This window comes from Eurytemora carolleeae, unplaced genomic scaffold, assembly GCF_000591075.1.
Source record: "Eurytemora carolleeae unplaced genomic scaffold, Eaff_2.0 scaffold431, whole genome shotgun sequence".
Classification (NCBI taxonomy): Eukaryota; Metazoa; Arthropoda; class Copepoda; order Calanoida; family Temoridae; genus Eurytemora; species Eurytemora carolleeae.
Genome location: NW_019396340.1, coordinates 208,000 through 222,462, shown reverse-complemented (window position 1 = coordinate 222,462; position 14,463 = coordinate 208,000). Strand labels below are relative to the sequence as shown.

The 14,463-nt window shown below is 34.0% G+C and overlaps 1 protein-coding gene and 1 long non-coding RNA gene across 2 annotated transcripts; both read left to right on the top strand.

The window, feature by feature from the left end:
• The first annotated feature begins 5,146 nt into the window (after positions 1-5,146).
• LOC111701282 (uncharacterized) lies at positions 5,147-9,353 on the top strand. The gene is made up of 2 exons (XR_002765174.1): positions 5,147-5,868; positions 9,119-9,353. It is a non-coding gene; the product is annotated as an uncharacterized LOC111701282 (long non-coding RNA).
• Positions 9,354-10,577: 1,224 nt separating this feature from the next.
• Positions 10,578-14,235, top strand: LOC111701276 (G1/S-specific cyclin-E1). Its single transcript, XM_023472471.1, has 5 exons — positions 10,578-10,777; positions 11,495-11,694; positions 12,013-12,216; positions 12,325-12,521; positions 12,728-14,235. The coding sequence occupies exons 1-5, from the start codon at positions 10,578-10,580 to the stop codon at positions 13,217-13,219; spliced, it is 1,293 nt and encodes a 430-aa protein (XP_023328239.1). The 3' UTR covers positions 13,220-14,235.
• The last annotated feature ends 228 nt before the right edge of the window (positions 14,236-14,463 follow it).

Below are 14,463 nucleotides of genomic sequence, written 5' to 3'. Positions count from 1 at the left end.
TATCAAATTTAAATTTTTTAATTTTGTCAGTAAAAAAATAGCAAGGTCCACAAGCAACAGACTTAATAGAATTACAAAATTGTTGATTTTTGAAGAGAAAAAAGAGTTTTACCAAAATAAATGTGCACAACGCTATAAATAGATATTTAGAGAAATTTTGCAAATGCCTGAGGACAAATGGAAAAATGGGAAAATACTTAAAATTTACTGAGAGAGGGAAATGAGAAATTAATGTTGAAGGGAGGATTAAATGGGNTAATTCTATCGAAGTGAAATCAGGTAACATAAATGGATCCTTAATCATTGGGGGAAAATTGCATGTTTGTGTAAAATTTGGAACTTGTTAATCTATGTTTTACGTTAAAAAATTCAACTATTTCATATCACACAAAAAGTTTGAAATCATTATAAGTTGAGAACTCAATTTATAAAGTAATTTCCAAACCTTGTTATTAGCTTTATACATTCTTTTAGAAGATTTATAGCTTGGCTGAGGGCAAAATATTGAATTTCAAATTAAAGTTTACAAGTAACAAAAGAGAAACTTTTCTTGGTTTACATTTGTGAATGTATATCCATCCTGTTAAAAAACTTGGTAGAATAAAAAAAAGTTGAAATTGAAATTCGTCTTCATTGTATTGATATAAACGACGACGACTGTAGTAAAATAGTATTAGTCATAAATATTAGTGCATAGTGTTCTGAATATAAATCTAATATTTATGGAGCACGAAAAAGATAAAAATGCGATGAATAGGAACTCCTAAGAAAGTACAATGTAAAAGAACACCGCTCTCTATTGAATATAATTTAACTATAGTATAGTATACACATATCATCGTGATTAACCTTTAGGGTATTCTACGGGTTGAGTTTTTATATTTATTGAGAAGAGGGGGGGGGGGCGGGGGCTGAGAATTGTGTTCCTTATATGGATATCGGAAAAATTTTACTGCTTTCTTTAAGCAGAACAGTTCTCGGTTATTATTCGAAACTGAAGAAATTGAGTCTTTGCCGCAAAATCGAATTTTCGAGTCCCTTTATCCTTTAATCTGATCATGTAAACTTGTGTTATTTTATACTCAGATTGTTTGATCTAACAGAATTCATAGTTTGAAATATCTAATATCTATAATGATCACGGGTTGCTAAGATATAGATATTATTATATAGATACTATAAGATATTAGAAAATCAGAGTTTGTGGAAAAACTCTATTGCTTTTCAATATTATAACAATGTTTTTGTCTTAACTTCACTTTAAGATAATATCATAACTTTTTAGGTTTAACGATATATATCTTAATAATAAAGCTCTTTGCTCATATATCTATATATAGTGATATTTTTATATGTTAGCAAAGCTGGGCAAACGGCTGAACCAAATTGGCAGATATTTTTTAAGTTACCCCGATGGGTGCCCTGGGGGTAACGTAGGCTAAACAAATTTTGACTTTTTTTTAGAAATTCAACAAAAAAATTTAATTCAAATATTTTTTTTTTCAAAATTCGGAATTAATTTTTTTTTATTCCACGGGCAACGCTGGGTACTTCAGCTAGTTGCAAATATATCCTCTTGCAGAAATGAGAAGAAAAAACTCTATGAATAAATTGTGTTTTCTTTGAAAACATTTGCCATTATAAGTTTTTTAGAATTTTTTTTACAAAAAATAATAATTGGGAAGGAACTTATAACGATTATTAACGTGGAAAACTTAACCCCTCTCCTCATTACCCAAGGTTTGAATTGGTAAGTTTAGCTTGCCTGAAAGGAGGAAGAAAACAGAATTTAATCATTTCGCCCCAGGACTACATATTATAGGATCTTAGTGACCTATTTCAGAAAGAAGATATAGGGATCTTAGTGACCTATTTCAGAAAGAAGATATAGGGATCTTAGTGACCTATTTCAGGCAGAAGATATACCTTATGACCTTAGTGACCTATCTCAGATACTAGATATACCTTCTTGGAACTTAGTGACCTATTTCAGACAGAAGATATACCTTGGACCTTAGTGATCTATTTCAAGCAAAAGATATACCTTGGACCTTATGGTGACCTATTGCAGGCATAAGATAAACCTTGAACCTTATAGGGAAGTATTTTTGAGGAGTTATCCATGATGAATTAGGACTTTGCTTGCACGAAATTAATTAAAATTTTGGATTTATTTTTGTATTTTTTTCAGGCAGTGACTTGATGATCAATTTAACCTCTTTTTTATCTTTGATATAATGGTATCTTTCTTATTCAAGAGGTTATTTAATTATTCTATTCTTTTATCTGACGGAAGGAAGGAATGACTGGGAATATTAATATTTGAAAAGTCACTTTATTATACATAGAACTTGTAAAAGTCGGAGATTTATTATCTTATTTTTGCGGATTTTTCAAATTATAACAGGGCGTTAAATTCACTGCGAAGATAAGGAGTTTTGAGGACAGATAATGTGAGAAGAATTATTAAGAATTAGAGCAAACAAAACTGAACAAACAAAACTGAACTTTTAAACAATAATATAATTTATTCCATGAGTATTTGATTACTATTGAATTGAAATAATGAAGATCTTTAGAATGGATGGAATAAATACGGAGTAAGAAATGGGAATATTTTGGTCTGCTTTGTAGTTTTTAGGAATTTTTGGATCTTTGGGAGGTATGGGAATATTTTGTATCTTTAGAACGAATGGGAGTATTTTGAATCTTTAGGACGGATGGAAATATTTTGAGTCTTTCAGAGTGATGGGAATACTTTGAATCTTTAGGAGGTATGGAAATATTTGGAACTTTGAGAGGAATGGGAATATTTTGGATCTTTAGGAGGAATGGGAATACTTTGGATCTTTAGGAGGAATGGGAATATTTTGGATCTTTTGGTGGGATGGGAATATTTTGGATCTTTAGGTGGGATGGGAATACTTTGAATCTTTAGGAGGAATGGGAATATTTTGGATCTTTAGGTGGGATGGGAATACTTTGAATCTTTAGGAGGAATGGGAATACTTTGAATCTTTTGGAGGTATGGGAATATTTTGGATCTTTAGGTGGGATGGGAATATTTTGGATCTTTAGGTGGGATGGGAATACTTTGAATCTTTAGGAGGAATGGGAATACTTTGAATCTTTAGGAGGTATGGGAATATTTTGGATCTTTAGGTGGGATGGGAATATTACTTTTAGGGCGAATGGGAGTATTTATGATCTTAAGGACGAATGGGAATATTTTGGATCTTTAGGAGGGATAGGAATATTCTGAAGCATTGAGAGGGCGGGGAATAATTTTTAGCTGGGAAACTGTGAGGAAACCTGTGTCAGATTCAATTATGAAAATTTGTATGAAATCCCAGGGGTTCGGATACCTTCGTGTCGGATAGTTTCCTAGAAACAATTTGAAAATTGTTATTTAAAACCAATTTGGGGGCATTTTGGGGGCATTTTGAGGGAAAGAAGGTTTCAGTAAAAAGGGATGATTGTAGAGTCAAGAATGAGAATGGTTTCGGAGTGATGAGAAGGATGAGATCATGGGGAGAAGGAAGGAACCGTAAAAGTTAAATTTATTATCATGAATAAGAAATTAAGACAATTTGTGATTCGAAAGATTCGAATAGACCATCTCAGTGCTCTCAGCTGGATAAAAAATCTCAAATGTTTGATGATAATTCGTTTTTGATAAATGGAGCTTATTTTCTCACACTGAAAACAATAATTTGGAGAATTCAGAAATGTGGACAATTTTTTTAGTTGTTTTTATGATTTTATTACCTCAGGAAAATTCACCAATAAAAATAGAGTAATCCGCAAAATGTGTTTTTTTATTATTATTTCAAAATGTGCAAGAAACAAGGGTCTGCAGTACAGATTAGGAACAAAAAGCTAGGATTATTACTAGAAAAGATATTTATATATTACTTCATTCATTAGCATTAAAGTCCTCTGAAAAATGTCTGTGCACGCCAATATCTTTAATGTATTTGATTGGTACAGAGGATAAAAGGGAGAAGATGGTGGAGAGGGGGGGNGGATAGATTAAATTCAAAAAGGAGGAGTTCAAATCATCCTAAAAGTGTTTTTTGATATCTCTAAATGGAGGACAGAGCTCCTGGAATGTGATAGAATTTTAAACATAAAGTAATCCCGGAAAAAATTGATTTTTTTTTGCATTGTACACAATTATCGAACAAGATGAAAATAAAATTCAAATATATAGTAAAGTAAAACATATTCACCCTTGTAGTGATGTTAACGCCCTGTAAAAAAATAAACTGAAACAACGGGTCCTGGTTTATCTTCAAATCTTGACAAGGGATACGGGGGGTGGACCTGAAGTGGGGGGGGGGGTTACAAATTGTTGAATGCCTCAAAAAAATGGTATGAAAAAAGAATTAAAAAAGAAAATATTTTACAAAAATAGAATATTTTCCGAAATGTATAAATGTAATTAAAGAACAAGTTTGAGAATCATTGATCAATCCCGTGTGTAATAATTAGATTAGCTTCCCTTGTCCCTTCAAGGGATATTCCAACTCATAGATTATAAATATATATAGAGTCTACATTCCCTTCCAGCGATATTCCAGCTCATAGATTATAAATATATATAGAGTCTACATTCCCTTCCAGCGATATTCCAGCTCATAGATTATAAATATATATAGAGTCTACATTTCCTTCCAGCGATATTCCAGCTCATAGATTATAAATAAATATTGCGTCTACATTTCCTTCCGACGATATTCCATTATTATAAATAGACACATATATATAGTCTTTAATTCCTTCCAGCGATATTCCAGCTCATACATTATAAAAATAGATAGAGTCTTCATTTCCTTCCAGCGATATTCCAGCTCATGATTATAAATACAGGGTGAGTAAAAAAAAGTGTGATTAGCGACGCCTTTTGCAAAATTGTATCTTTTTTGTGCAACTCTTATATATGGTGTTTTATCAATATTTTTAAAAAAAATTTTTTAATGTTTTTTGGTACTCCAATTGCCCAAAAAAATCCATGAACCTTTTTATATATAAATTATTTCTATCGAAATATGAAATGTTATAAAAATTAAATCACAGAAACACAGAAAATTCGCAATTTTCAGTTCTGGTCTAATTTTTAAGGAAAAGTTATTTAAATTCTCTATTTCCTTTCTTCTCAGTATATTCTAAATTATAAATATACGCTGTTCAGTTGAAACCTGAAGAACCATTGAAAAACCACATTTTCAACTTTATCAGAAGAAAGAGTTTACTAATCTAAACGTATTATGTATTGTGTAAACTTAAACCTAAGGAATTTCCTCGCGTCAATCTTCCATCTTTTCATCCTCTACAGTGTATATACAGCAATACCTTACAAATACAGTAGACCACATGGATTAAAACTTTAGGCAAGTTTTTGTGTTTTTGAAAATTTTATCCTTCAGCTCAAAACTTACTTTTTGTCCTTTTACCTTTATCTCTGTACTTCCTCTATTTTTATTTTCCTTGTGGTTCTATCCCAAATAGAAACCTTTCTTTTTCATACATTTAATAACAATAGAAATACATTTTTTTTTACAGATTTTTGTTGAAAATTTTGAAAGTTGAAAGATATGAAAGTTGAAAAGATATGAAAGTTGAAAAGATATGAAATGGGGAAAAAGGCATAAAAGGGGTTTAGGTTATAAAAGTATCTCTTTGACATGCCTTTTTTTTCTCTCCCTCCACTTCCCCCTTTTGAGCCCAGGCCTAAACACTTTCCTTCTAAAAAGACTAAAAAAACCAATAAAACTTGGCAAACATTTGTTTCCAGGCATTTTATATTATACTGCTCCAGACACAGACTGCATTCTGCACCAGATGCATTCAACCTGCAATTCTAAGGTTAAACACTTTTAAATTAAGTTTTGTTGAATTTTATCAAGTTTGCATAAAATTTTATAATTTAATGCAGACATATAGAAATTCCTTTGTATACTTATCCTACAACTTTTATTATTTTTCTTTCTTCCTTTAGAATTTAGTTTTACAAATTAAATGAAAAAATAGAAAAAATAGATGAAAACACATTTTAGTTTTTTCAGACTTGTTAAAACAGAACAATAATTCATCACAGGGTGTAAATCTTAAACAAAGAATTTCAAAATTTTTTGTATGTAGTTTTTTTTATCATATTCACATATCCATCTAAAAATCAGCTTACAATTTAAATTAAGGATGAACATTTTTGAGAATTACGGAAAAACGATTAAATGATATCATTTTGAAAACTATTATTGAGCCAATCTGTATTTTATTTGTTTTAAATGATTTGCAAAAGAGCAAAGTTTGACTGGTTGAATCTGCTTTTTCCAGGGTTTACACATATGTATTGTGTATGTGTGTTGGTGCTGGCGAATGACGAGGGGTCCCCAATTGAAATGAAATATAAATGAATGAAAAAAAATACAATTTTTTGTTGTTCTCCAGTTTTTTTTAAGAGCGGAAAATAGTATTTATTTAGACATATAAATATGTATATATATACATCTATGTATATATATACATCTATGTATATAGTAGTAATGTCCGTTTTTCTGTCTTGATTTCTGTTATGCACCCCTTGACCGATTTGCCTCAAATTTTGATCATGGGTAACTCGTTAGAACCACGGGAATGTTCTGACATCTTGGTTTGAATTATTTTTTTCTCATGGCAAAGTTTGGTTCACAACATAAGCTAGTTTTTAATAAAAAAGTATTCTGAAAAGAATTAAAAGTAATAATTGTATAGTTTCAATTGTACCTGAATACAAAATATTTGTAGAGAATTTTATGGGCCAGTCTGTAAGTGCAAACTTGTTTTTTAAATCAATTTGTGCATCTACATTAACATTGCCCCCCGCCCCCCTATCCCCTCATAATATAAAAAGATACTATATTTTTTTGCCTCTCCCTGTTAATCCAAAAATGGGGGAATTGATCGCGGTTAAATGATAAAGAAAATATAAAACCCCCCGCAGGGAAAAAGCCTGAATACTTAGCATTTTCCTTGGTAACCCAGAGGGGGGATTTATATAATAACGGCTACTTTTGGAACGTGCCCTATATGAGTAATTATATAGTTTATAAAACATTTTTACTTTTTAAGTAAATCATTTTAGCAATTGAGATGGCGGGGGGGGGGCTATTTGGGCTGAGCCCAAGGGTTTTTTAGGTTCCAACGGCCGTCATGTGCCATGAAAAAAAATCCTGAGTACGCCCTAGATGGCACAATTATTTGTGAACAGGGAGGGAAAGGGGGGGGGATAAAAAATTAAGAATGAAAAAAAATTAAAGAATTTCAAAACTTTGATATTTTTTTTTCTCGCGTTTGTTTCAACTGAAATCTGAATTTTTGCAACAAAAAAAAGGCTTAATTGTCAGGGTCAATTTAAAATTTTTTAAATTCAAGTTTTCATCAGACAATTTAGTATACATGTGACCTATTGTAGGTTGGTGTTATAGGAGTGCACATTTTTTGGCGGGAGATATAAGTCTGAGTGAGTTGGAAATATTTTCTTCAAAAAAATGTAAACTGTAAGCTTGTAACTTCTCAACTTGGGTCAGTTAATTTTAGAGCCTAAAATCGGGGTCAACGTTGTCCGGAGCGCCTAGAAACTCTACCCGACATTTTTGGACGGTTGTAACATTTTTTGACAGCTCTCAGCTGCAAAACAGCTGGTTTTGGCGTTTTGCGGGAAATAAATTGAAAATAAAATCATTTTGAGTAAATAAACTTAAATTTTAAACTTTGTTTTTTTGCTATATATTCTATAATTTAATTTCTAGAAAGATTTCCTAATATAGCTCCTGAATTTTAAGGTTGAGTCTGAGTCTCAAACTGATATAAAATGTTTAATTATTTAAAAAAAAATGTACATCCTGCCGTTGGGCCGTTTCTGTTATAGACATAAAATATTTTTCTAACCCCTATATTTCCCAGATTATCTCCCCCCCTTAAAACTTGAAATAACCCGCCAAAAAGAGTTCGTTAGATATTCTCCTATCTTGCACCCTATGCACACACACAGCAATTTTCTAACCGAAATTTTATATATGGAAAATCATTGAATACACCACTAAACTGAGTGTATACGCTGAAAAGAAAGCAGAATTATTACCCCTCAAGCTGTTTTCAGACCTCAAAAATTTGACCCCGCTTAAAGATGAAAATATTGGTTTGGATTCTGCCAGCCCAGTGTTTCCCGGGGATTTTTGATAAAATCTAAATTTCTTCAATATTTTCAAGATCTCTTTCTACAATCCGAATATTTTCTAACTAATCAACTAATCAAGTTCTAAAAATCTTCTCAGCCCAGAGACAAAACTTGGCCTAATTTGAAAGCTCCAATTCTATGGCGCCGACATAAGACCAAATTAGTTGTGTTAAAAATCTAATTTGACGTTTTTGACGCCACCTTTGAGAATCAATTTGAGCAAATAATGGTCCAATCTTGGATCTTTGAAATCATGAAATGAATAAAAAAATGGAAACCATGGACATTTTAAAATGATAAAGTTGTTAAAAATAATATCAACTATTGTACAGTGAGACCCATTAAATTTAATATGAAAACGACTTCTAGACTCGAATTGTGGTTTTAATAGTTCAATGAACATGAACAACAGCTTTTGTGCAGTGTAAACAGACCCATTTCTCGGAATAAGTTGTTTTTCAAGCTAAGAATATCTTTAAATACTAATTTATTTTTAACATTATATACACAGAAGATGATTAATACAGGATTTAATCTGGTCAGCAGATTTTNTAAAATTGATCGATTAGTCTTCTTTAATAAAATGTCTGCCTCTTCAAATGTTAAATCAGTATTACTTCGATAGACAATATTTTAATTTCTGTTTGTTTAGCTCCTGGACTTGTGTATGCTGGACTTCGGTTCCCTGGACTTCTCATACTCTGTGCTCGCCACCTCGTTCCTTTTCCAGCTTGTTACCCCCTGTATTCGAGCTCTTGAGTCGTACTGTTCCGACCCCTTGAAAGCAGATGAAATTGTTCCGCGCTAAAAAAGTCAGCTGATCCGCTTCCACGGCTCTTCCCCGCGCTCACTAATATTTCCCTCAAAGAACCGGTTTGGTCGTGAGAATTTGTCTAGGGCCGGGCCTGTACTTCCGAACACCCGGTTGGAATTTGACAGCTGGCCCTGTAGCGGGCCGGTACAAACTAGACAGCACGGAACAGATGATCAGAAGAGACGAGGATATCATTCAGAAAACTCTGAACCATGGAGGGAAGCAGACGTGTCTAAGATCTCTACTCCCAACTGTGATCTATTTATATAGATAATAAAGTGAAACTAGACTTGAGTGACTTGATATTAAATATTTATATCACCAACCAGAAATTTATTCAAACAGGTAATTAAATTACTTAATGTCCCACTACGTACTTTGAAACGAATTATTAATCTCGCCTTATTTTTGAGTTATAAGAACCCTACATTTTGTGTTCGCAGTGTTGTATGGATGGTCAATCACACGTAAGTAAAATGTTACAAAAAATCGTTCTCCATGGGAAATTACTCGATTTTAGGTATGGACTAAAACAATTGCTAATAAATTTAACCATTTTTACGATTTTCATAGACTGATCATAAATAAAGTTTTCGTTCTTTTCCTTAATAAAAAGGATATATTCCTATTGAGAACAAATTTTGGACTCCCTGGCCCCCCCCCTCCTATCAATTTTGTACATGGATCTTATAGAAAGTGTCTTAACTTAACCTAACCCGTGGCCGCAGCGCTGGGACCAGAAAGTGTCTTAACCNCTGGGGGGGGGGGCGGTCCAAAAATCGTGCTCTAGGACAGACCCCTGACTAAAAATAAAGTTCTTTTCTTCAAAAAAGAGTTATTTTGGTGGATTATTGTCTGTTCTATATTTGGTTTGAAACTGGTTGGTTGTTGAGTTCTGAGTTAAGATTAGCTCCGAACCTAGAATTCGTTGAACCCTGGTCTAAAGAATGTCAGTTGGTTCAGTTATAATACGGTTCAGGGTTGTTCAAATTCTCTATAATAAATATTATCAGAAAAACATCATATTTAATTTGTACTTAACAGTTTTGATGATATATTTGATAAGTAAATTGGTAATTGGAAGAAGGGGGAAGGGAGGTCTCTAGTATTTCATAGAATTTTCATTAGAGCATGAATCCTGTAGTAGGTCTCGATACAACCCTGAGATATTCAGGGTTAAGGTACTCTGCAGTCTTCATGATTTATTATTATATTTTGATATGTGTGGAATTCTCTCATGGAGCGTTGNACCTTAGATATTAAAAACTATGAATTCTGTTAGATCAAATATTCTGAATTTGAAATATCAAAGGTTGACAGCATCATGTTCCTAAGGTTTGAATATTTGAGTTTGTGGCAGACTCAATTCCTTTATTAATTGACTGTAAGAAAATAGGAAAATAGAAAATAGAATACCTTTATTACATCTTCCATCATGTTATAAGCATCTAATATGTCGAGGTCTCGTTTTTGCAAAAGTTTTAGTTTAACGTATCTTAACATTTTGTATTAAGATTAGAGAGGGGAGGGGGCGTATTATGGATGACCGACCAATTGTCTTGCCATGGAATTTTAAACCTTCTTCATTTCAGTCGAGTACCCCTTGGAACCATTACTTTGGGATCTAGTGAAAACAAGGTTCTGAGCTCCCAGGAGAACCCGGAGAAGATGAAAGATACCCCGTCTAAGGAGAGGAGAAAACAGAGCTGGAAGAAACCTAGGATGAGGGATTCATGGAACAAGTAAGTCTCATTTTTTACTTTAGAATAGGAAGAGGGGATGAAAACTTTACTTTCTAGACATGTATGTCTGAGTTTGTGATAGCGATGGGGGGGGGGGGGAGAGCTCCCCTACATTCAATATTAGCATAAAATATAGGATCCCTGTGATGGGGGAGCGCAAAGCAGATGAATTTGATTTCTAATACAATAGGTTCCCCTTTATATCTCATCTAAACCAAATGTTTTGATTCAAAAGGGTTGATTTTGGAAACCCAATCCCCCCTTGTATAGTTTGACCTGGATTTCTGGAGCTTAAACCCAGATTATGGATTAGCAAGTACATGTGAGTGTCCACAATATAATTCAAGCCGAAGTTTGGGCTTTGGCCTAATTTTCTATTATCTCTAAGTAAGCCTGGAATAAGATAGCGGTGTGGTAGAGAGAGTCCCAGCTAGATAACTGTTTAAAAATTTTCCAGTTTTCGCGCCAATATACATTCCAACGGTCAAGAGCACATTAGCGGAATAAATGAATGTTTTAAAAAACAGTTATTTTAGTCTCAAAGTTCAATGTATCATGGCCGTTAGAGGGGAGTTGGGGGTGTTATGTTTTGGTTGTGAAAGCTTTAGTTTGAAACTTGATATGTTTATTAAGAGAATGACAAGATGGAAAAAAATGCATTTTACTCCCCAAGGACAACAACAGTCGATACACAATATTAATTTTCATTTCTTCTAGGTTTCGTTCTTTTGTGTCTGAACCCATACCCCACAAGGTTCGCGGGGAATCTCCTTTCCCGAACTTCTGTTGGGCGGATAAACAGCTGATGTGGGATCTGATGGCAAAACGTGAAACTGGAACCTACACCCGTATCCCGTCCATTAGTATGCTAGAGAACCATTCTGCTCTTCAACCCAAGATGAGGGCTATTCTTTTAGGTAGGGAACATTCTTATACAATTCACATTCAAGGTTTTGTATTGTTATTTCCGTCCCGGCATTCTTCTTTTAACACAAACCTTTGTTCAAATTCTGCAACGATCTTCTTCAATTGTTTGTTAAGCCGTGAATGTATTTGGTTAAAGGTAGACTTTGTGTGGGGGGGGGGGGGCACGCGTCACATGAATATAGGTTCACAGCTGTTCTTTAAACAAGAATTTTCTCAGTGTGTCAAGTTTAAACTTCTCCTTCCTTATCTTTGAATAGAATGTTTATAACATTTATCTTGAACTCGGAACTAACTTGAATATTGTTTAGATTGGTTGATTGAAGTATGTGAAGTCTACCGTCTACACAGAGAAACCTTCTACCTAGCCGTAGATTTCCTGGATAGATATCTCGGACAGACGGAGAATGTTCCCAAGAACCGTCTTCAGCTTATCGGAGTAACATGTCTTTTCATCGGAGCCAAGTTAGAGGAAATCTATCCTCCCAAACTACAGGAGTTCGCCTATGTCACCGGTATGTTTAATATAATTAAATTATATAGATAAATTATAGATATAGAAACTCCTTTTAACCATTAAATCAGACTTTTTATAACAAAATAAGCTATCTATTTATTTTAAGATGGCGCATGTACCGAAGAAGAGATCCTTGCTATGGAACTAGATATATTGAAGAAGTTGAACTGGTCTTTGTCTCCAATGACCCCGAACGCCTGGGTGCGAACCTTCATGCAGATCCTCCACGGCCCGGCCAAGACTGACTGTATTTCCTTCTCTATCCCTGCATACAATGGTCTACCCTTCTCCAGGATTATGCAGGTATTGATCGATTACTCTTCTTTAATAAAATTGATCGATTACTCTTCTTTAATAAAATTGATCGATTACTCTTCTTTAATAAAATTGATCGATTAGTCTTCTTTAATAAAATTGATCGATTAGTCTTCTTTAATAAAATGTCTGCCTCTTCAAATGTTAAATCAGTATTACTTCGATAGACAATATTTTAATTTCTGTTTGTTTAGCTCCTGGACTTGTGTATGCTGGACTTCGGTTCCCTGGACTTCTCATACTCTGTGCTCGCCACCTCGGCGCTCTATCACATGGAGGGGGAGCGCGTAGCACTCTCCGTGTCTGGATACAGTTGGAACGATATCTGTAGATGTGTGCGTTGGATGAGCGCCTTTGCCTTTGCCATTCGCGAGCGCTCTCCAATTCAGATCAAGAGTTTCCATGGTGTTGCTCCCGAAGACGCCCACCATCTACAGAACCACGTTGTAGATCTTGCACTGCTCGAGCGCGCTACAACGCGCCTTGCTGCACTAGCTGATAATCGACTACGTGAATCCCCTGATCCCGCGGCCCAACCCTTTCTCACGGGACTAGATCAGACTCCACAGGAAGAGGACGGAGATATCATGTATCCTCCGATGGGATCCTTTGTACCCTCAGCAGGAGGACCTTTAGCCCCGCACCCTGCTCTACTCTCTCCACCTATGGACGGAGACGCCTGGTAGCAACTACTAGAACCCTACAGCATTGAACAGCTCATTCAATGCTGTTCTAAGCTGTAGGGAGCAGCTTATCGGAGCTTTTGAAGCTGCTTAACAGTGGTAATAAGCTGCAGGAAGGCATTGAGGAGCACCATTATTCCGCTGAATGTAGCAAGACAATATTGAAGGGTTTCACGCTTCGTGTCATGCTTTGTTTTATATGAAAATTCCAACTGTGACGTTTTGATCTCATTTTATAGAATTCACCCTGAGATTTAGCTTTAATTCAATACGGAGTTGCAATAGCTCTTGCTAGCTTTTAAATTAGCTTTTTCGGCGTTTAAATAGCAAATTTTACAATATTTTAGCTGTTCTTGTGAGCACAGTTTTACTCATCAGACTTATTTAGACTTAATTTTTCAGGAGATTTTATTCTTCGGGCTGTGTTTTTAAAAAATTGAAAATTATTATTTGCGTGAATAATGTATATAATGTATTGTTGTACAAATTGCGGACGGTTTTGGATCGGAGTTTTGTTATTCAACAAGGGACTCCTGGTCCTGATATTTTTGCAGTCTGATAACTGATCCAACCCGTCCCAGTCTCAATCTGTCATATCAGCCTAATTACGCTTAAAAAATTGTTATTATTGTTTGTAGTTTAGGATTTTTTCAATTTTGACCTTTCATTTGAAAACTTTTTTGTAATTTTATATTAAAAACCTTTTTTGGGGACCAAAGGTCTCTCTCATTCCTTCAGAGTTTTCATTCTAAACAATTCTGCAATATTTATCCTTGTCAAATATATGAGGCTCTAATTTGTATATCTAGTAAAGGAGTTCTGCAAAGCATTTTCTACAAAGGCATTACTAAACTTTTATTTTTGGCATTTTCAACAGTTTCCGGTGACGTTTCTCGTCTCTAGTTGATCTCTTGGTTTAAACCTAATCCAGAGCTTGCTCTTTAACTCCTTTCTTAATATTTAGTAATTTATCAAATCATTGTTGTTCTTTAAATTCAATAAAGATTTAAAATATTAAACAATATTATTAGGTCAAAGGAATTGAGTCTTTGCCACAAACTCGGATTTTCTAATCCCTCTTATCTTTGCAACCCAGCTTTATATAATTAAACAGACAAATTCTACCAAATCAAATAATTTTAATTTTGCTGCTGATGGTGTCAACATTTGATATTAAAAGTTGGAGATTAGATTAGTTACTGACATAAGAGACTATTCCTTTATAATTCGGCTTGAAATTCTTGGAC

What these genes read in the sequence shown, in the direction of transcription:
- LOC111701276 (XM_023472471.1), top strand. Translation starts at nt 10,578, where the DNA reads ATGACCGACCAATTGTCTTGCCATGGAATTTTAAACCTTCTTCATTTC. An exon ending in GATGAGGGCTATTCTTTTAG is followed by an intron (nt 11,695 to 12,012) that starts GTAGGGAACATT and finishes AATATTGTTTAG; the next exon opens with ATTGGTTGATTGAAGTATGT. An exon ending in CCTTCTCCAGGATTATGCAG is followed by an intron (nt 12,522 to 12,727) that starts GTATTGATCGAT and finishes CTGTTTGTTTAG; the next exon opens with CTCCTGGACTTGTGTATGCT.